The 19,823-nt window shown below is 37.3% G+C and overlaps 1 protein-coding gene across 15 annotated transcripts; it reads right to left on the bottom strand.

Annotated features, from left to right (window-relative positions):
* Positions 1-2,642: 2,642 nt before the first annotated feature.
* Positions 2,643-19,817, bottom strand: TEX55 (testis expressed 55). 15 transcript variants are annotated; one of them, XM_055259491.2, is made up of 4 exons: positions 18,281-19,792; positions 17,552-17,695; positions 14,590-14,652; positions 2,643-2,996 (listed from the first exon to the last, which is right to left on the bottom strand). In XM_055259491.2, the coding sequence occupies exons 1-4, from the start codon at positions 19,772-19,774 to the stop codon at positions 2,928-2,930; spliced, it is 1,770 nt and encodes a 589-aa protein (XP_055115466.2). In that variant the 5' UTR covers positions 19,775-19,792; the 3' UTR covers positions 2,643-2,927. The 15 variants fall into 15 exon arrangements, with proteins under 15 accessions (XP_055115466.2, XP_055115467.2, XP_055115471.2 ...); XM_055259492.2 differs by having other exon boundaries at positions 14,590-14,649; XM_055259504.2 differs by having other exon boundaries at positions 2,978-2,996; positions 17,552-17,619.
* Positions 19,818-19,823: the final 6 nt, after the last annotated feature.

The following is a 19,823-nucleotide window of genomic DNA, read 5'->3' as shown; positions in this document are numbered from 1 at the left end:
TTTTTTTCTTAAAAAATTAAAATACTGAATTAGGCAAACAATTTATTCTGCCTATTGGAATCCCCTAGGTGTTCATAATAATAGGCCACAGTACTACTCTCCATCTGGTATTAGATTGTTACAAATTCTGCCAACAGTATAAAAAAAATAGCCTGAGACTGTAAGGTACTAGCACATTGGCAATATTAGCATATTGTTTGTCTCTTATAAAAACACAGTGTTTTCTGAGTTTTATCCTTACAAATAAAAACACAGAGTTTTCTGAGTTTTATCCTTACAATGCTTCCAACCAAAAAATTGACATGAAGATTGAAGCATAGGCACAGAATCACCTGAAACCACATTTGTCCACATCCCTATACACACACATATCTAGGCACATGTGAGCAGAAAACACTAACAGACATAATTACGCTTACATACTCATAACTTATTCCCAAGAATAGGTGAGTTTGAATAGAGTTATTAAAGAGGTTAAATACCTAAGAGCAAAAGAAGATAGGTGGAGAAGAGTGGGTGAGTAGACCTGAGAATGAGTTACTAGTCATCAAATACTAGGAGGTTAATTTTAAAAATAAATCATATGCAAGAGACCAGAGACCAAAGACCAAAACATAAAACAAGGGAATTTGTAAAGAGTAGGCGAAATAGGAGAATAATTCTCCTGGAAGGCTAAGATACTCTAGTTTTTGTTGTTTCTGAGTTTCACAACTATTCTTCTTCTTCCCTGTCACAAGGTGGAACTTAAAAATATTAACCTCTACATTTCTTTTTTTAAAATATCCTTGTTTATATATAATTCATACACCATAAAATTAACCCTTTTGAAGTGTACAATTTAAGCGGTTTAAGAATATTCAGACTTATGCAATCATTACCACTACCTAATTCCAGAATATTTTCATCACCCCCAAAAGAAACCTCATGCCCATTAGCAGTCACTCCCCATTACCTGCTCACTGCAACCCCTGACAACCACTAATCTACTTATGTCCTTATGAGTTTTCTTATTCTGGACATTTCATAGTAATGAAATCAAGTGGTTTTCTATGTCTGGCTGCCTTTATTTAACGCAATGTTTTCCAGGCTTATAAAAGTCATAGTTATGTATCAGTACCTTATTCCTTTTTATGGCTAAATAATAATCCATTGTACAGATATATCACATTTTTTCATTTTGAATTAAAAAATTTTTTGATTGTGGTAAAAACACATAAAGTAAAATTTGCCATTATAACCATTTTAAAATGTACAGTTGAGTAGTGTTAAGTATATTCACATTGTTGTGCAACAGCTCTCCACAACTTTTTCATCTTGCAAAACAGAAAGTAAATCCATTAAATTGCTCCCTATTTGCCCTCCTCTTAGTCCCTGGTAATCAGCTTTCTACTTTCTGTTTCTGTCAATTTGACTACTTTAGATGCCTCATATAAGTAGAATCATATAATATTCGCTTTTTGTGACTGGTTTATTTCATTTAGCATAATGTCCTCCAGGTTCATGTATGATGTAGCAATTGACAAGATTTCCTTCTTTTTTAAGGCTAAATAATATTCCATTGTATGTATAGACTATATTAAAAAATCCATTAATCAGTTGATGGATATTTGGGTTGTTTCTATTTTTTGGTTATTATGAATGCTGCTATGAGCATTCATGAACAAGATTTTTTTGTGGACATATGTTTTCAATTCTCTTGGGTATATACCTATGTATTAGTCAATTTTCATACTGCTGTGAAGAAATATGTGAGATGGGGTAATTTATAAAGAAAAAGAAATTTAATGGACTCACAGTTCCACATGGCTGGGAAAGTCTCACAGTCATGGCAGAAAGAGAAGGAGAAGCAAAGGCATGTCTTACATGGTGACAGGCAAGAGAGCATGTGCAGGGGAACTGCCCTTTATAAAACCATCAAATCTCATGAAAACTCATTCACTATCACGAGAACAGCATGGGAAAATCCTGCTCCCATGATTCAATCACCTTCCACCGGTCCCTCCTGTGATACATTAGGATTATGGGAGCTGAAATTCAAGATGACATTTGAGTGGGGACACAGCCAAACCCTAATAACCTAGGTGTAGAATTACTGTCATGTAATAACACAATGTTTCACTTTTTGAAGAACTGCCAAACTGTTTTCCAAAGTGGCTGCACCATTTTACATTCCACTAGCAGCGTATGAGGGTTCTAATTTCCCTACATCCTCACTGAAACTTATTGTCTTTTTGATTATAGTGAGTGTAAGGTGATATCTCATTGTCGTTTTGGTTTACATTTTTCTAGTGACTAATGGTGTCATATTTATTCTTTAAACGGAAGAAGGGAGGAGAAAGGTGAAGGAAAACTGCTCTAGTAGCTTTGCTATTACTGTGAGGAAATCAGGGTGGCTGGGGAATGATTTGAGGGAGGGTAATCAGAATTGCTCAGGTAAAATCCAATATTACTACCGTTGATAATATTACTAAAATAATAGGACTAACAATGCCCATTACTGTTCTAAGTGTTTTTATAAACATCTCTAACAACACTTGAGACGCTCATACTTCATAGCTGTATAAAAAACCTGTTTTGCATAAGCTTCTTTAAAGGATTCCTTCAAGGGAGGTCATGTATTTTGATCTCCAGTTACTCTGACATTGAAACATTTATTTTCCTTTTATATTTGACATAGCCATCCATGTCCTCTTTCAGTTTTACTCCAAAAGGGCCAGTTCTGAGACACCTCTTTCTCTTCTGCTTGACGGTAAGTTCCACCCAGAATTTTTAGTGTTTACTCCTGGCCTGGGACTACTTCTTTCCACTTAGGGACTAAGAGCTGAATACACTTTTAGCTGATTGGTCTTCCATATTAGATAGCTCTTTTGGTAGAGAGCCTGAGTCATTGCATATGAAGCTTGATCTTTATTTTCTCCCTTTTCTTCTTAGACAAACATCTTCAGACAGGTTCGCTGTACCATACCAAGCCTATCCCTCTTATTCATTGCCTCATTCTGAAAGGTCAAAAATGACAGTTGTGAAAGGCATCCCAGAAGGCCAACAAGAAAGGCTGAAGTGGCTGGTGTGGTTGGGTCTCAAATGTTCTGATTTAAGAAACATGGCAAAACTGTCTGGTCTTAGGATTGAAAACCAGCGAACTAAACTTAATCATTAATTTCATTTGTTGTTGATAACATTTGAGTTTTTGTCACTAAAATATTATTGGTCCATTTATCTTTGGTTTATTTTATTCACCCAACTAATTGGTATGACCTTAGTTGTGTAACTCAAACTTTTCCCACAGGTTTACTGCAAGTTTATCAGCTTTCACCTAGTTTTGCCAGCCCACGGTCAACACAGCTCCTTATCTGTTTGAATGAGAACAATTTATTGAGTTTGAGCACACGTACATTTTGTGGACAACTGAAAAAAAAAACCAAGTAAACTTTGAAATTATAAAGTGATTTGATGTAATTATAAGAAATGAAAGATATAAAAAAATAGTTTGTGTGTGATTGTTCAAACAGAAGCTTAACTTATTGTAATTCAACCATATAACAATACCAATTCATCAACTAAACATTGTAAAAAATCAAGTCTCCTGCAATGTTCAAATAGAAATTAAATGGAGGCTTAATATCACAAAAGTAGTATCAGATAATCATCTCAGTTATGATCTTTAGGCAGACACAATCATACCAGACAGACCAAGTTAAGGCTTTTTGCATTAAAATACCAGTTGAACTAGTTATACATTCCACATGATGCAGATACTCTTTAAGGGAAAAGGTAATGAGAAAGTGACGTTCTGCCTCACCCACAGGTGTGTATGGAGCAGTATAACATGTTTGAGTTTTGCTGTAGGTTACAAATCAGAAGTGAGTTATCCATAGGAAAAGATTAGAATCACATCCACTAATGGCAGAACATAACAAACAAGGTTAAAGAAGAAACAGCAAAAATAAAAAAGAGATATTACAACAATAATCTTTCATTAAGAAAAAAATGCTGTTATAAATTCTTTTTCACATATTTTCTGATTAGACATTTTGTAAATAGCTTGGAGACAGATTTGTATGCTTTATAAGAAGTACATATAAATTGCTAGTTGTGATTTGTGGACTTATCATTCAGAGATTTAAGGGAATGAGTATTGAAATATCAATGCATGCATAAGTATAATGTGTAGATTTTTGTATGATTATCCAGAGATATCTGTAATTGTTATGTAAATTTTACATAGATATTCTATAGATTTTTTACTTAAAAATTAAGAATGCATTCAGGTAGAGTCACCACTAATGTCTATTCAAAACCATTTTTTTTTCAGATGGAAAACAGAACATAGTATTGACACATGATTGTAAACAATACTGAAGAGAGGCTTGTTCTTTGTAGATTTCACATTTTGTCTCTCTTTTTCATCATTTCCTGCACCTAGGGAGAATGAAAAACAATTTTTTTCCACTTGCAATTTTGGTTTACTTGGAATTACTGTATTTTGTGAGGCTAAAATATGTAGAGATTCAAAATACAGAAATCCTTATATTGAGCTGGTGCAAATAATTTGCACTTTGATACATCAAGGACATATGTTGCAATCTCTGTGGGAACCATTATAAAATATCGTGAGGATTATTAGAGTAGTGACCACATTCTGTATAAGACTGTAACAGTAGATCCATGTCATATATATATGTCCAAAACCCACAGAATGTACAACACAAAGAAAGAACCCCAATGTAAACCATGGTCTTTAGTTAATAATAATGTATCAATACTGGCTCACCAATTTGTAACAGGTGTACCACACTAATGCAAAATGTTAACAATAGGAGAAATTAGTGGTGAGAGATGAGGGAAGGGTAAGGAGATATAAGGAAACTGTTCTTTCTGCCCAATTTTTCTATAAATTTAAAACTGCTCTAAAAAATAAAGTTCACTAATTAAAAAAATTTCCCCAATAAGAAACAACAAAAAATAAAAGTAGATAGCTTCTAGGCCAACAGAGGGAAAAATGGAATGATAAAAGAAGGCAAAAAGTAAAGAAAAAGGAACATAGCAAGTAGGACAAATAGCACATAGCAAAACAAGAGATTTAACCTCAAATATATCTTTAATTGTATTAATTGTAAATGGTTAAAACCACAGATACACAGCAAAAACTGACTGAACTATAGGGAGATAGACAAATTCACAATCCTATTAGGAGACTTGAACAACATGTTTAGTAAGCCTGACCTAATGGATACATTCAGAACACTTGCCAATGATTGCAGAATGGTTCAAACTTGCCAGATTTGAATACTAATGATAAAAAAGCAAAAACTCAACTATATGCTATTTATAAAAAACATATCTGAAACCTAAGAACAGGGGAAAATTAAAAGTAATAAGGATAGAAAAATATACTACCATTTATATGTTAACAAAAATAAATCTGGTATAGCCACAATAATGTTGAACCAAGTAGTCAGAGTATGTGATATACCTCTTTATAATACATAGTTCAATTTACCAGAAATAAATAAGAATTCTAAATTCATATGCACTTAATAACATAACCCCAAGCACAGATACACAGCAAAAACTGACTGAACTATAGGGAGATAGACAAATTCACAATCCTATTAGGAGACTTGAACAACATGTTTAGTAAGCCTGACCTAATGGATACATTCAGAACACTTGCCAATGATTGCAGAATAAACCTTTCTTTTAAACTACAAAAAATTTATTCACAACTATTAACCATATGCTATATCATGAAGCAAGTAAACACATTTCAAAGATTTGATGTTATACAAATTATGTTCTATGAGCAAAGTGCAATTGAACCCAAAAGATAACTACAAAATCCAATATCTAATAATTTGTACAAATAATATAATGTCCCAAACCCATAAGTTGAAGAAGAAATTATAATACATATTAGAAACTATCTAGAACTAAATTAAATGAAAATACTATATATTTAAATTTATGTGATAAAGCTTTAAATGCAAATATTATTTTTTAACAAGGAGGTTCTGCTTCCTAAATACAGGAAAAGGCACTTAAAAATGACTCCTGCAGGTAACAGCTGTATACAATGGACAAAATAAAACACCCACCTCACCCACTACAAACAAACCAACAAAAAAATCAAACCAAACCAAAACATAACTTCCTGAAGGCTCTGGAGCCTAAACAAAGACAGATAAATTTTAAAGGAAAGTCTAAACTTGGACCAAGCGACCAAAATGAGTTATTCATTTTTTCAACTTTGACTCAATAGTAATCACAGTCATAGACAGCTGTGGCAGTGCAAGAATGCCTAAAACTCTGATAAGAAATCCTGCTGTCTTTCTGTATGGAAGAATCAGGGGAAGTAGCCTGACCAAATGTGACCAGATTCTGAAGAGTGAGGGAGAATTCTGAAAGGGGAAAAAGATTCTCCAATATTGTGTATGAACTACAGGCTGATCCCTAGAACATGTACTCATAGGACAAATTCAAAGTAATGTGAATTGATCTGAGTGATGACCTGTTAATCACATGAGGCAAGAAAGAACTTACACTTTGAATCTAAACATATTAACTGCCATTTTAAAAAAATCAACATTTATCAGAAGACTATAGCTAATCTCAGTCTACACAATATAATATTAACGATATCCCAGGTTGCCTAAAATTATTCTACTTATAGAAAACATAGAAATTCACTTTAAATGAAAAAGAAAATCAATAGATGCCAACTCCAAGATGATCTGGTATTGAGGTTACTAGACAAGCACTTTATTTTTGAGACAGAGTCTCACTTTGTCACCCAGGCCAGAGTGCAGTGGTGCAATCTTGGCTCACTGCAACCTCCACCTCCTGGGTTCAAGTGATTCTAGTGCCTCAGCCTCCCAAGTAGCTGGGATTACAGGTGCGTGCCACCACACTCAGCTAATTTTTTTTTTTTTTGAGATGGAATCTCGCTCTGTCACCCAGGATGGAGTGCAGTGGCGTGATCTTGGCTCACTGCAAGCTCTGCCTCCCAGGTTCACGCCATTCTCCTGACTCAGCCTCCTGAGTAGCTGGGACCACAGGTGTCTGCCACCATGGCTGGCTAATTTTTTGTATTTTTAGTAGAGATGGGGTTTTACCATGTTGGCCAGGCTGACTTCGAACTCCTGGCCTCAAGTGATCTGCCCACCTTGGCCTCCCAAAATGCTGGGATTATAGGCATGAGCCACTGCAATTGGCCCTAGACAAGCACTTTAAAGCAGCTGTAATAACTATGCTCAATCAAATAAAGGAAAATACACTGGAAATGAAGGAAAATATAGGAAATAGAAGACAGAAAGTAAAAAAAAAGAATTGAAGAAACCACATGGGGACCCATCAAGGGAGTGAGAGGACATAGAAAACAGAGAAGAGCAAAGCTGAGCAGCCAGTCACCTGGGACTTGCCTGGAGGCAAGAGAAGCTCCCCAATAAGGGGAAAGGGTGAGAACCCCCAGGGGATCCACACTACCCACAGGGGCTTATGCAATCCTAGGAATGGAAGAACACCCATGACTCCCACAGGGCCTCTAGACTGATACTGAGAGCCATCTAGAGTTTCTGCAGAAGCAACATTAAAGTCCACAGGGACACCCACAGGCCATGGGTGCTGGAGCAGCCTGCTGTAAGCTGCCATAGCCCCAATAAAGGCCACAGTCATGATGCCAGAGAGCAGTCAGATTGCTCCATTCCCCCTCACCAGATAAGGCTCAGTGTCAGCTTCCAGCACAGTGGTCCCACACCTGCCTGAACTCTGGCAGGAGACACAGTTCCTGCTTTTTCTCCAGGAAGCACCCAAACAGCAGATGAGGTTACTCTACCCACTCCTGCTGCTCCTAGGCAAGTGTGACATGCTGGATGGGGCTTCCAGCAGAGAAGACCTGCCTCTGCCTAAAGTCTGTGGGCAGGTGCAGCTACTTGTTCTCCCAGGAAGCACCTGGATGGTGGGCCAGATTACTCCACCCAACCGCTGCTCCTAGACATGCAAGACTCCCTGGCTGGGGCTTCCACACAGTGGCCACACCTCTGCCTGAACTCTGTGGGTGGGCACAGCTCTGTGTCCCCCCAGGATATGCCTGGATAATGCACCGGGTGACTTCATTCACCCCTGCTCTTCCTAGCTAGGTGGGACTTACTGATTTGTGCAGCTCCCAAGCAAGGGGGAAGCTCCTACTCTCAGAACAATGAAACGGGTGAGACGCCCAGGTTCTCAGGCTGGTTGGGGAGTGGGTGTGCCTCCTTCCACAGGGCCAGTTAGGGAAGGGTATGGCCTGACTGCCAGCTGTGGCCCCTGCCTGAGGGAGCCCTGCAGCCCAGAACACCTAACAAAGGAAAGGCAGGTACAGAGCTAGTGATTGGTGGTGGATCCCCCAAAGCCCAGGAGTGAACCTAGTTGAGGGGGAGTGGTCATCTCTCGCCCCTCTACTGCAGAGCACTACTGTGAATGTGTCAAAATACAAAAGAGCAGTGGGCTAAGAGCCTATCTGCTGGCTACTACTCTTAAGCACCGTCTACTGGATTTCAGCCCAAATTATAACACTAAAAATATGTTGCCAGTATACAGCATCTGTGAAACCTAAAGTAAAAACCCAGCCATGAAAATCCTGCACAGAGCTTTGGACCTCTGAAAGCAAGCAGAAATGAAGCCAACTGACTATACTCAACTTCCATCACAGTTAAAGAAACACTAGCCCTCACACATGAGAAAGAATCAATGCAAAATCTCTGGTAATTCCAAAAGCCAAAGTGACCCTTTACCTCCAGATTAACAGACTAGTCCCCCAGCAATGGTTTTAAACCAGATTGAAATGAGACATAGAATTCAGAATCTGGATGGCAAGAAAGATCACTGAGATCCAGCAGAAAGTTGAAACCCAACCCAAGGAATCCACTAAAATGATCCATTTTAGGAACTGAAAGATGAAATAACCATTTTAAGAAAGAACCATACTGAACTTATGGAATGGAAGAATTCACTTCAAGAATGACTAATACAGTTAGAATCATTAACAGCAGAATTGACCAAGGTGAGGAAAGAATATCAGAGCGGGAAGACTTGTTTTTCAAATCGATTCAGTCAGACAAAAATTTTTTTTTTTAATTTAAAAAATGAATAAAACCTCCAAAAAAATGTGGGATTGTGAAGGGACCAAATCTATGGCTCGCTGGCATTCCTGAGAGAAAAGGAGAGAGAATAAACAACTTGGAAAACAGAGTGAGGATATAGTTCACGAAAATTTCCCCAATCTCACCACAGAGGTAGACATACAAATTTAAGAAAAATAGAGAACCCCTGTGAGATACCATACAAGACAAGCATCCCCAAGGCACATAGTCATCAGATTCACCAAGATGAACATAAAAGAAAAAAATCTTAAAGGTAGCCAGAGAGAGAGGTCAGGAACCTACAAGGGGAACACAATCAGGCTAGCAGCAGACCTCTCAGCACAAACTTGGAAAAACCGTTACCAGCCACTATAAAAATACCCCAAAGTACACAGACCAACGACACTATGAAACAAGTACGTTAACAAGTCTTTAAAATTAACCAGCCAGCATGATGATGACAGGACCAAATTCACACATAACAATATTAGCCTTAAATGTAAATGGGCTAAATGCCCCATTAAAAGACACAGAATGGCAAGCTGGATAAAAAGACAAGACCTATTAGTGTGCTGAACTCAAGAGACATCTCACATGCAAAGACACACACAGGCTCAAAATTAAGATATACAGGAAAATTTACAAAGCAAATGGAAAGCAGAAAAAAGCAGGGGTTGCAATCCTAGTTTCTGACCAAATACACTTTAAACCAACAAAGGACAAAAAAGACAAGGAAGGGCATTACAAAATGGTAGAGGGTTTGATTCAGCAAGAAGAGCTAACTCTTCTAAATACATATGCACTCAATACAGGAGCACCCAGATTCATAAAACAAGTTCTTAAAGACCTACAAAGAGACTTAGACCCCCATATAACAATAGTGGGAGACTTTAATACCCCACTGTCAGTATTAGACAGATTGTCGAGACAGAAAATTAACAAAGATATTCACGACTAGAACTCAGCTCTGGACCAACTGGACCTGATAGATATCTACAGAACTCTCCACCCCAAAACAACAGAATATACATTTTTTTTTGGTGCCACATGGCACTTACTCTAAAATTGATCACATAATTGGAAGTAAAACACTTCTCAGCAAATGTAAAAGATGTGAAATCGTAACAAACAGTCTCTCAGACTGCAGTCCAATCAAATTAGATCTCAAGGTTAGGAAACCCACTCAAAACCACACAACTACATGGAAATTGAACAACGTGCTCCTGAATGACTTTTGGGTAAATAATGAAATTAAGGCAGAAATCAAGAAGTTATTTGAAACCAATGAGAACAAAAAGACAACATACCAGAACCTCTGGGATATAGCTAAAGCAGTCTTAAGAGGGAAATTTATAGCCCTAAATGCACATTGAAAAGCTAGAAAGGTCTCAAATTGTCACCCTAACATCGCAAGTAAAAGAACTAGAGAACTACGAGCAAACAAACCCCAGAGCTAGCAGAAGACAAGAAATTACCAAGCTCAGAGTGAAACTGAAGGAGATAGAGACACAAAAAACTCTTCAAACAAATCAATGAATTCAGGAGCTGGTTTTAAAAAATATCAACAGATAGGCTGCTAGTTAGAGTAATAAAGAAGAAAAGAGGGAAAATTCAAATAAACATAATCAGAAATGATAAGGGGGATACCACCACTGACCCCACAGAAATACAAACAACCATCAGAGAATACTAGAAGGTGTCACACTAGATGAATTCAAATTATACTACAAAGCTACAGTAACCAATGCAGTACAGTATTGGCATAAAAGCAGACACATAGACTAACGGAACAGAATGGACAACTCAGAAATATATCCATGCACTTACAGTCAACTCATTTTTGACAAAGATGCCAATAACATATTTTGGGGGAAAGAACAGGCTCTTTAATAAATGGTTCTTGGTAAACAGGATGTCCATATGCAGAAGAATAAAACTGCATCCCTATCTTTCATTATATACAAAAATCAACTCAAAATGGATTACAGACTTAAACATAAAACCTGAAACTTCAAAAATACTAGAAGAAAACATTGGAAAAATGCAACAGGACATTGATCTGAATGAAGATTTTTAGGTAAGACCTCAAAAGTACAGGCAACAAAAGCAAAACTAGACAATTGAGATTACATCAAGTAATCTCAAGTAATCTAGCCTCATTAAAAAAAGCTTCTCTGCACAGCAAACAAAATGAGTTGAGACAACCTACAAAGTGGGAAAAATATTTGCAAACTGTTCATCTGACAAGGGATTAATAACTAGAGGAACTCAGACAACTCAGCAAAAAATAACGCAACTTTAAAATAAGCAAAAGATCTGAATATACATATCTCCAAATAACATATACAAATTGTCAAGATGTATATGGAAAAATGCTCAACATCACTAATCATCAGGGAAAGGCAAATCAAAACCACAATGAGATGCCATCTCATCCCAGTTAGAATGGCTATTACCAAAAAGACCAAAAAACAAACAAACAAACCAACAACTAAAACAAAAAAACGAACCACCAAACAAATCAAGTGCTGGTGAAGATATGAAGAAACAGGAATACTGCACACTATTGGTGGAAATGTAAAGTATTACAGCCATTATGAAAAATATATCAAGTTTCCTAAACAAAGCTAAAAATAGAACTACCGTATAATTGAGCAATTCCACTGCTGGCTATATTTCCAAAGGAAAGGAAATCTGTTTTGAAGAGATACCTGCACTCCCATGTTTACTACAGCACTATTCAAAAGATCCAAGGTAAGGAATCAACCTAAGTGTTTATCAACACATGAATGGATAAAGAAAATGTGGCACATATATATAATGGAATACTATGCAGACATAAAAAGAAGAAATTCCTGTTATTTGCAGCAACATGGATGGAACTGGAGGTCTTTATGTTAAGTGAAATAAGCCAGGCACAGAAAGGCAAATATTGCATGTTTTCACTCATATGAGATCTAAAAAAGTGGATCTCATGGAGGCAGAGTAGATTCATGGTTACCAGAGGCTAGGAAGGGAAAAGGGGAGGGGAAGATGTAGAGAAATAGGTTATGCGGTACAAAATACAGTTAAAAGGAATAAGTTCTGGTATTTAGTACAGTAAGAAAATTATAGTTAACAATATTTTATTGTATATTTCAAAATAGCTAGATGAGAAGAACTATAATATTCCCAAAAGAAAAAAAGATAAATGTTTTAGGTAGTAAATATTCCAATTATTCTGATTTGATCATTATACATTGTATATATGTATGAAAATATAACAGGAACCTTAAAAATATGTGCAACTATTATTTATCAATGAGAAAAGAACAAAAGCAAGTAAGTTCAACTATTGTAGCTACTTCTATTCAGCATTAAACAGGAGATCCCTAACCAATGCACTGTATCAGTCAGCATTCCAACAAGAAATGGATGGCATACTTAGAATTCAATGAGAGTTTATTTATAAAGGGGCTATTTTAAAAGAATTAGGTAGGGGGAGTCACATGGGACAATACTATAATCCAAAGCTGGTACCAGTTGAACTTACTTTAGGGTTGAAGGGTCAAGGAGAGAGAACATTGCTGGAATTCAGAAGAAACTAGTCATGTAAAATAAGATGTCGTGAGACATCTTAAGACAGACAGATCAAGGTGACCTCATAGGGGAGAAAGCCAGGAGAATAAAACTGATTTCACCTTGTATCCTCCTTATAATCTTCCAGGGTTTTCCATTGACTTAACCCAACTGGAAGTCAGAAGGAATGACAGCCTGTTGATTTGGTAATTCTAAGTTAGTATTTTTGTGGTAGAGAAGACAGGAAGGTGGATCTGAAGAGTCAAAGAGAAGATATATAATACATGCAATAAAACAAAGAGGAAAAAAGGAAAAGGATTGTAAGGGTCAAAATAAAACTGTTACTATTTACATGTATCTGTAGAAACACCTAAAGAATAAACATATACATTATTGGAATTAGTAATTTGAATTTAATAAGGTTGCTGGACATAAGATCAACAAAAAGCTTAGTTGTACTTTGTATAAGCAATTAGATACTAAAATTTTAAGTGTTTTATTTACAATAGCATAAAATGTGAAATACCTATGAATAAATTTATCAAGAGATGTAAAACTTTTATGCAAACAATAACTATACTGTGAGAAATTTTAGAAGACTTAAATAAATGGAGAGGATCAACAATTGGAAATACTCATTTTAAAGCTAACAGATTTCCCCAAACTGATCTACAGATTCAACGCAATCCCAATAAAAATCCCCCTAGTGCATGCTTGTGTATGTACATGTGTGTGTGTTTGTATAACTTGACAAGTCAGCCTAAAAACTGATATGGAAGTACACAGGTCTGGGAACAGCCACGGTGCTTTAAAAGAAGAATAAAGTGGGAGGACTTGCTCTACTAGATATTAAGACATTGTAATGCACACTAACTAAGACAGTCTTGTTTTGAAGCAAAGATGGACAAATATACTATATAATTCAAGTAGAGCAATACGGAAGATATAGTCGTTTTACTAAAAGGCGCTTGGTCAACTCGATATCTGACTGGAAGAAAATGAAAGTTGACCCCACCTTATACCCTGCACAAAATCAATTCCCAGACCAATTGTGGATATAAATGTGAAAGGCAACAAACAAACAAACAAACAAAACTAACCCCCACTCCCTGCTCTTTAAAAAAACCAACCACAAAGAAACTTTCGTGAGATAATATGGAAAACTATAGTCGACTGGGTGCTATGGCTCATGCTTGTAATCCCAGCACTTTGGGAGGCCGAGGCGGGCGGATCATTTGAGGTCAGGAGTTCAAGACCAGCCTGACCAACATGGTGAAATCCTGTCTCTACTAAAAACACAAAAAATTTAGCTGGGTGGGGTGACGCATGCCTATAGTCCCAGCTACTCGGGAGGCAGGAGAATCCCTTGAACCCGGGAGGTGGAGGTTGGAGTGAGCCAAGATCGCGCCACTGCACTCTAGCCTTGGTGACACAACCAGACTCTGGTGTCCAAAAGATTGGACACCCATGCCAATTAAAATGAATGAACTATAGCCACATACAACAGCATGGATCAATCCCAATTACATAATTTTCAGCATACGAAACCAGATACAATTTGATTATATATGACATGGTTCCCTTTATATACAGTTCAAAAGCTGACAAATATAAACACAAGTGTTTCATGATTCAGGTTTAGTGATAAAATTATAAAGAAAAGTGAGGAGGTCATTGTCATAAAGGTCATAAAGAATCCTTTTGTGGGAAGTAATAACTGTGAGAGAAAGGAGGGGGGCTTCTGGGATGCTGGTTGTTTTATTTATTTTTTAAAAACTTGAATGGTAGTTACAGGTATGTTTACTATATAAGAATTCAGAGTTGTATGTACTTTGTTCTATACACTTTGCTGTATGTGTGCTGTATTTTACAATAAAGAGAATAAAAAGGTTGTTCTTTTTCTCCAATTCTATACCTGGCACAGCATAAAATTCAGGGGGTCCTCTGGCTTTTCATAGACTAAGTTTTCCGTAATCTGCTGAGAGAGAGAGCATAAGGCATCACATTATGGTTCTGAGCAAAATTTATGTGGTCAGGTTATATTTGATGCTATCTTTCCCACTAATCTAACACATACCATAGCTTTTGTTTTTTTCAGAGATGGGTTCTCACTCTGTCACCCAAGATGGAATGCAGTGGTACTATCATAGTTCATAGCTCACTATAGCTTCAAACTCCTGGGCTCAAGGAATCCTCCTGCCTCAGCATCCTGAGTAGCTAGGACTATAGGTGCACACCGCTATTTCCGGCTCACTATGGTATTTTGAAGAAATTCGTGTATTTCTACAAAGTAACAGCTTACTTTATTATTACTAATAAAATCAGGCAAATTAAGGTAAAATTTAGAGAAATAAAAATTTAGTATAAATAGCAATTGATATTTTTACTAGTTTCCAAGATCACAGAGATAGAAAGTTTGGAAGAAAATATTTGTTTTGAGAATTGTGATCTTGCTAGATTGAGAAATTAATAAATTATTTGCTTTGAAGAACAGTACAAGAAAAACCTTTTGAATAAAAATTTTAAAACACTGCACAATTTTGCATAGAAACTTCCTTCTGAGACATTTGATTCTAAATGGCAAAAATGATGTTCAGTATTACAATATTATGAAAAAGCATATATAAAACTTTAGATTCACTTCCATACTTTCGTTGTTACTGAATAAATTAAAAAATTATAATAAAGTAAGCATAATTCTCACTTGCAGGGCATAAAAATCAGGCAAATTTCAGGATAAAATAATCAGGTCTATGTAAGGCACCAACATAATTCCACTATGTATTTTATATCTATTTCTGTTGAACACATATTTAATTACCATTTTTTCCTATAACAATGTTGCATGCATAAGCATTTTTTTCTTCACAGGTGAAGAAAATTATAAAATGATTAAAACTCTACTGTCTCAATGGAAGTCTCAACAGGTTTCATCCTTCAGTTTAATAATTAGTAGTTCTTTAATTAAAGCCAGAAACCCAGCCATTAGTACTCTTCCAACAAAAAGACATTTGAAAAAGGAAAAGGCATAGACCAAGGTTAATGAAGTAGACATCACTTATCCTTATTTTATATGAGGAATCTTAGGTTCACAAAAGTTAAGTAATTTTTCCCAAATCACAAAGATAAGAAATGCGAAGTTAGGATATGAGACTTGGGCTAACAAATTACAAAATCTGTGCTCTTTCCTCTATGCTCTACTTCTTTGCATTCAAAAATTTTCAGTTTAAAGGTTTTCCTTTGAGGTAAGCCATTCTTATTTTACACCTTTCTAACCACAAGTTCCAGCACCACATCCTGAGGTCAATGAGATTTGTAATTTGAAGAATTAGAAGCAATTTTAAAGTATTTCTTTTCCCCTATAGAGAATGTGGATTCTTAGATGGTCATGAGATCGGTCATCTTTTGAAAGTATAGTCGTGTTCCATATAGTGATGCGTTTCAAGATTTTAATGGAGTTGAAAAATTCACATTGTCTAGTGACGTCACAGCTGTCATAATGCCATAGTGCAAAGCATTACTCATGTGTCTGTGGTGATGCTGGTATAAACAAACCTACTTTGCTACCAGTTGTATAAAAATATAGCACATGAAGTTATGTACAGTACATCATACTTGAAAATAAACAACTATACTGCTGGTTTATGTACTTGCTATGTGATTTATTTAGAATGTACTCTGTCTACCTATTTAAAAAAAGTTAACTGTAAAACAGCAGGGAGGTTTTTCAGGGCGTATTCCAGGAGAAGGCATTGTTATCACAGGATATGACAGCTCCATGCATGTTATTGCCTCTGAAGACCTTCCAGTGGGACAAGTTGTGAAGGTGGAAGACAGTGATATTGATGATCCTGATCCTGTAGGCATAGGCTAATGTGTGTATTTGTGTCTTAGTTTTTATCAAAAATGTTTAAAAAATAGAAAAATAAAAGTAAAAAAAATTAAAAAATAGAACCAAGATTACAGAATAAGAGTGTAAAGAAAAACATTTTTGTGTAGCTGTACTATGTGTATTTTAAGCTAAGCATTATTACAAAACAGTCAGAAGATTAAAAAAATTTAAAAGTTTATAAAGTAAAAAAACTACAGTAAGCTAAGGTTAATTTGGTTTTGAAGAAAAATATGTTAAAAAAAATTTAGTGTAGCCTAACTGTACAATGTTTCTAAAGTCTACACTATTGTACAGTAACATCCGAGGCCGTTACACTGACTCACCACTCACTCACTCACTGACTTGCTCAGAGCAACTTCCAGGCCTGCAAGCTCCAAACATAGTTAAGTACTCCATAGAGGTGTACCATTTTTATCTCTTATGTGGTAACTTTACTGTATGTTTTCTATGTTTAGATACACAAATACTTCCCATTGTGTTACAATTGCCCACAGTACGATACAGGTTTGTGGCCTAGGAGCAATAGGCTATACCATATAGCCTAAGTGTGCGGTAGGCTATATCATCTAGATTTGTGGAAGTACACTGATGTTTACACAGTGACAAAATCGCCTAATGATGCATGTTTCAGAACTCTCAGAAGATATCTTCGTTATTAAGCAACACGTGTTGGTATAATACTTCTGCCTGGATTGCCTTTTTCTCTTCTTTTCAATTTATAATATTTTGTCCTTCCTTCCTAGACTGGCTATTGAACCCTTGGCCAAGTTTTTCCCTATCAACCAACCTACCTGATCTCTAATCCCTCTGAATGGCTTCATATGATGGTATCATCTATTTGGTGTTTATGATTTACTGTTTATGGTAACTACATCTTAATGCACTTATTGTCTTCTCAATTAGAATATATCCCTTTTTACAGAATACACCCTTTCTTGTACCTCTTGAAAAACTTACAATTAAAGAGAGGAATTGAGAGGTTTACCTGGAATATTTGCAGAATGTGGTGTTTTTCCATGTATTGGAGTGAAACTTGATAAGGATCTTCATAAACTATAGAAGGGAACCTTCTATAAGTTTGATTGGGTGTACGATAACCCTTTCCTTGCTCAATTTCTGAAAATTCACCCTGAAATTTAAATCCCCCCACCAAAGAGTCCTTAGTAAACCTGAAGGGCCTAGGAATTGTCATTATCAGTGAAACCTGATGTTGATGAGATCTTAACACCAGCAGTTGGAGAAAAGGCACATTTTTAAGAGAGACTTGGATAATCCTCCAGGTCTCCAGGTGCAATATAATGCACCTCATGTCCTGGGAGGTACCTTAGGCATTGCCAATCAATTTCAAGTACTTTTCCCTTCACAGGGATGTCTAATTGACTCCAAATTCCCTTCTCCTGGTAGAAGCCCAGAGAGGGAAAATGACTTAATATCACAGAGTTAGTTGCAGAACCAGGACTCAAAATGCAGGTTTCCTGAATCCTGGTTTATTAATCCTTCCTGAATGGTCTTTGGGTAGTAGAGAAGGCAGTACTTCTATTTCCCATCCTTCTCTTGCCCTTCCTGAAATTATGGGTCACACATACCACAATATGTGGGTTTATTCTTTATCCTTGATGCAATATGTGCCCTTCCATTGTACCCCTATTTTTACTCTCCAGGCCCCGTCTAGATCTGATCACCCAGGTAGGTATCATACGCCTATTTAACTTACAGATTTGGTTACTATGGCTTGAGTTTTTTCTTGACTGCTGATATAGTTCAATTTGGATGAGATGGAGGGGAGTCTTGGGAAAAGGGCTTGGTCTTTTGCTTGGAAGTTACTGGTGAATCTGGCATCAACTGGGTTGTAGGCTGGGATAGTGGTTGCATTTTGAGTTTCCATTTCAACTGAAGGCTTGGAATTGAGGTCTATTTGGCTATCCTCAAATTTGCAGGGTTGCACTCTGTAGTCAGCCTCTTTGTCCTCCTTGCTGTTGCCTAACTGCGGAAATGTTCTGTCTTCAGACTGGCCACGTGTTTCATAGTAAGACAGCTCGTCTTCATGATTAGCTTGTCTGTCTGCTAAGTGGTCAATCTGGTCAGATTCACTGTAGTAAGCATTGTCAACTGGAGGTTGATCAGCATTACTATGAGCTTGGTCAATAGCCTGGGGTTCAGCTAGTTCAGTGGCTTGGCCATACACTTGGTGGTGAGTCTTTACAGATGTTTTGTGGTCAACGAGGCCATACAATCTGAGGTCAGTCTGCTCAGAAGTTCCTTGGTCAGCCAGGCTAGCCAATCTGTAGTCAGTCTTCTCAGAAGTTCTTCTCCTAACTTTCCCTGACATTCTGCGGTCAATCTGTACGGAAGGTCTTTGGTCAGATGGTACGGACGATCCACTGTCAATCTGTACAGAAGGACTTCGGTCAGATGGTATGGATGACCCACTGTCAATCTGCACAGAAGGTCTTCTCTCAGATAGTTTGGATAATCTGTGTGTAATCTGCTCAGAAGTTCTTCGCTCAGCCTCGCCAGACATTCTGCGATCCGTCTGCTCGGAAGCTCTTCTCTCAGACTGGTCTGCCATTCTGTGGTCGGTCTGTTTAGAAGCTCTTCGGCTAGACTGTGTAGATAATCTACCACCAATCTGCTCGGAAGTTCTTCTCTCAGCCTGGCCTGACATTCTGTGGTCAGTCTGTCTGGAACCTCTCTGGTCAGATGGCATAGACAGTCTACCATCAATCTGCCCAGAAGTTCTTCTCTCAGCCTGGCTAGGTAATCTTCGTTCAATCTGTTCAGCAGTTCTTTCCTCCGTCAGGCCAGACACCTGACCATCACTCTGTTCATACTGTACATTATTAGCTTGGCTAGATGCCTTGCCTTCAGTCTGTTCAGACGGTGTTTGGATAACCTGATCATCTGCTCTAAGGTCAGAAACATCAGCAGGGTTGGATGCTCTGCGGCCAGCTTGACCAGGTGTACTATGCCCATTTTGTTCAGCTACTCCGTTGGTAGCTTGGCTAAATATGTTGGATTCAGCCTGGCTAGGCACTCTTAGGGCAGTCTGGTCGGCTATTCTGCGAGCAGTGTGGTTATCTGCCTTCCTTTCGGCCTGGTTTTTCTGGTCGTCTTCTTCCTGGCCATTAGTGTGGCCAGCACTTGAGGGAGCGGCTGTGCTTTCATGTTTCAAGGGTTCAGCCAGAGCCTCTTGCGGAGGCTCTTCCATTTCCTGCCGCGTCCCTGACTGGTCCCTGACTGGTCTAGGCACTGTGGGT

The sequence above is a fragment of the Symphalangus syndactylus genome, chromosome 21 (genome assembly GCF_028878055.3).
Source record: "Symphalangus syndactylus isolate Jambi chromosome 21, NHGRI_mSymSyn1-v2.1_pri, whole genome shotgun sequence".
Taxonomy (NCBI): Eukaryota; Metazoa; Chordata; class Mammalia; order Primates; family Hylobatidae; genus Symphalangus; species Symphalangus syndactylus.
Note: the sequence above shows the minus strand (reverse complement) of the source record. Positions and strands in the feature narration are given on the sequence as shown.

Coding starts and splice junctions, on each gene's coding strand:
- TEX55 (XM_055259491.2), bottom strand. CDS start 19,774: ATGGAAGAGCCTCCGCAAGAGGCTCTGGCTGAACCCTTGAAACATGAA. Junction 17,696..18,280: donor AAGCCATAGTAACCAAATCT/GTAAGTTAAATA, acceptor TTTAAATTTCAG/GGTGAATTTTCAGAAATTGA. Junction 14,653..17,551: donor ACATTCTGCAAATATTCCAG/GTAAACCTCTCA, acceptor TCTCTCTCTCAG/CAGATTACGGAAAACTTAGT.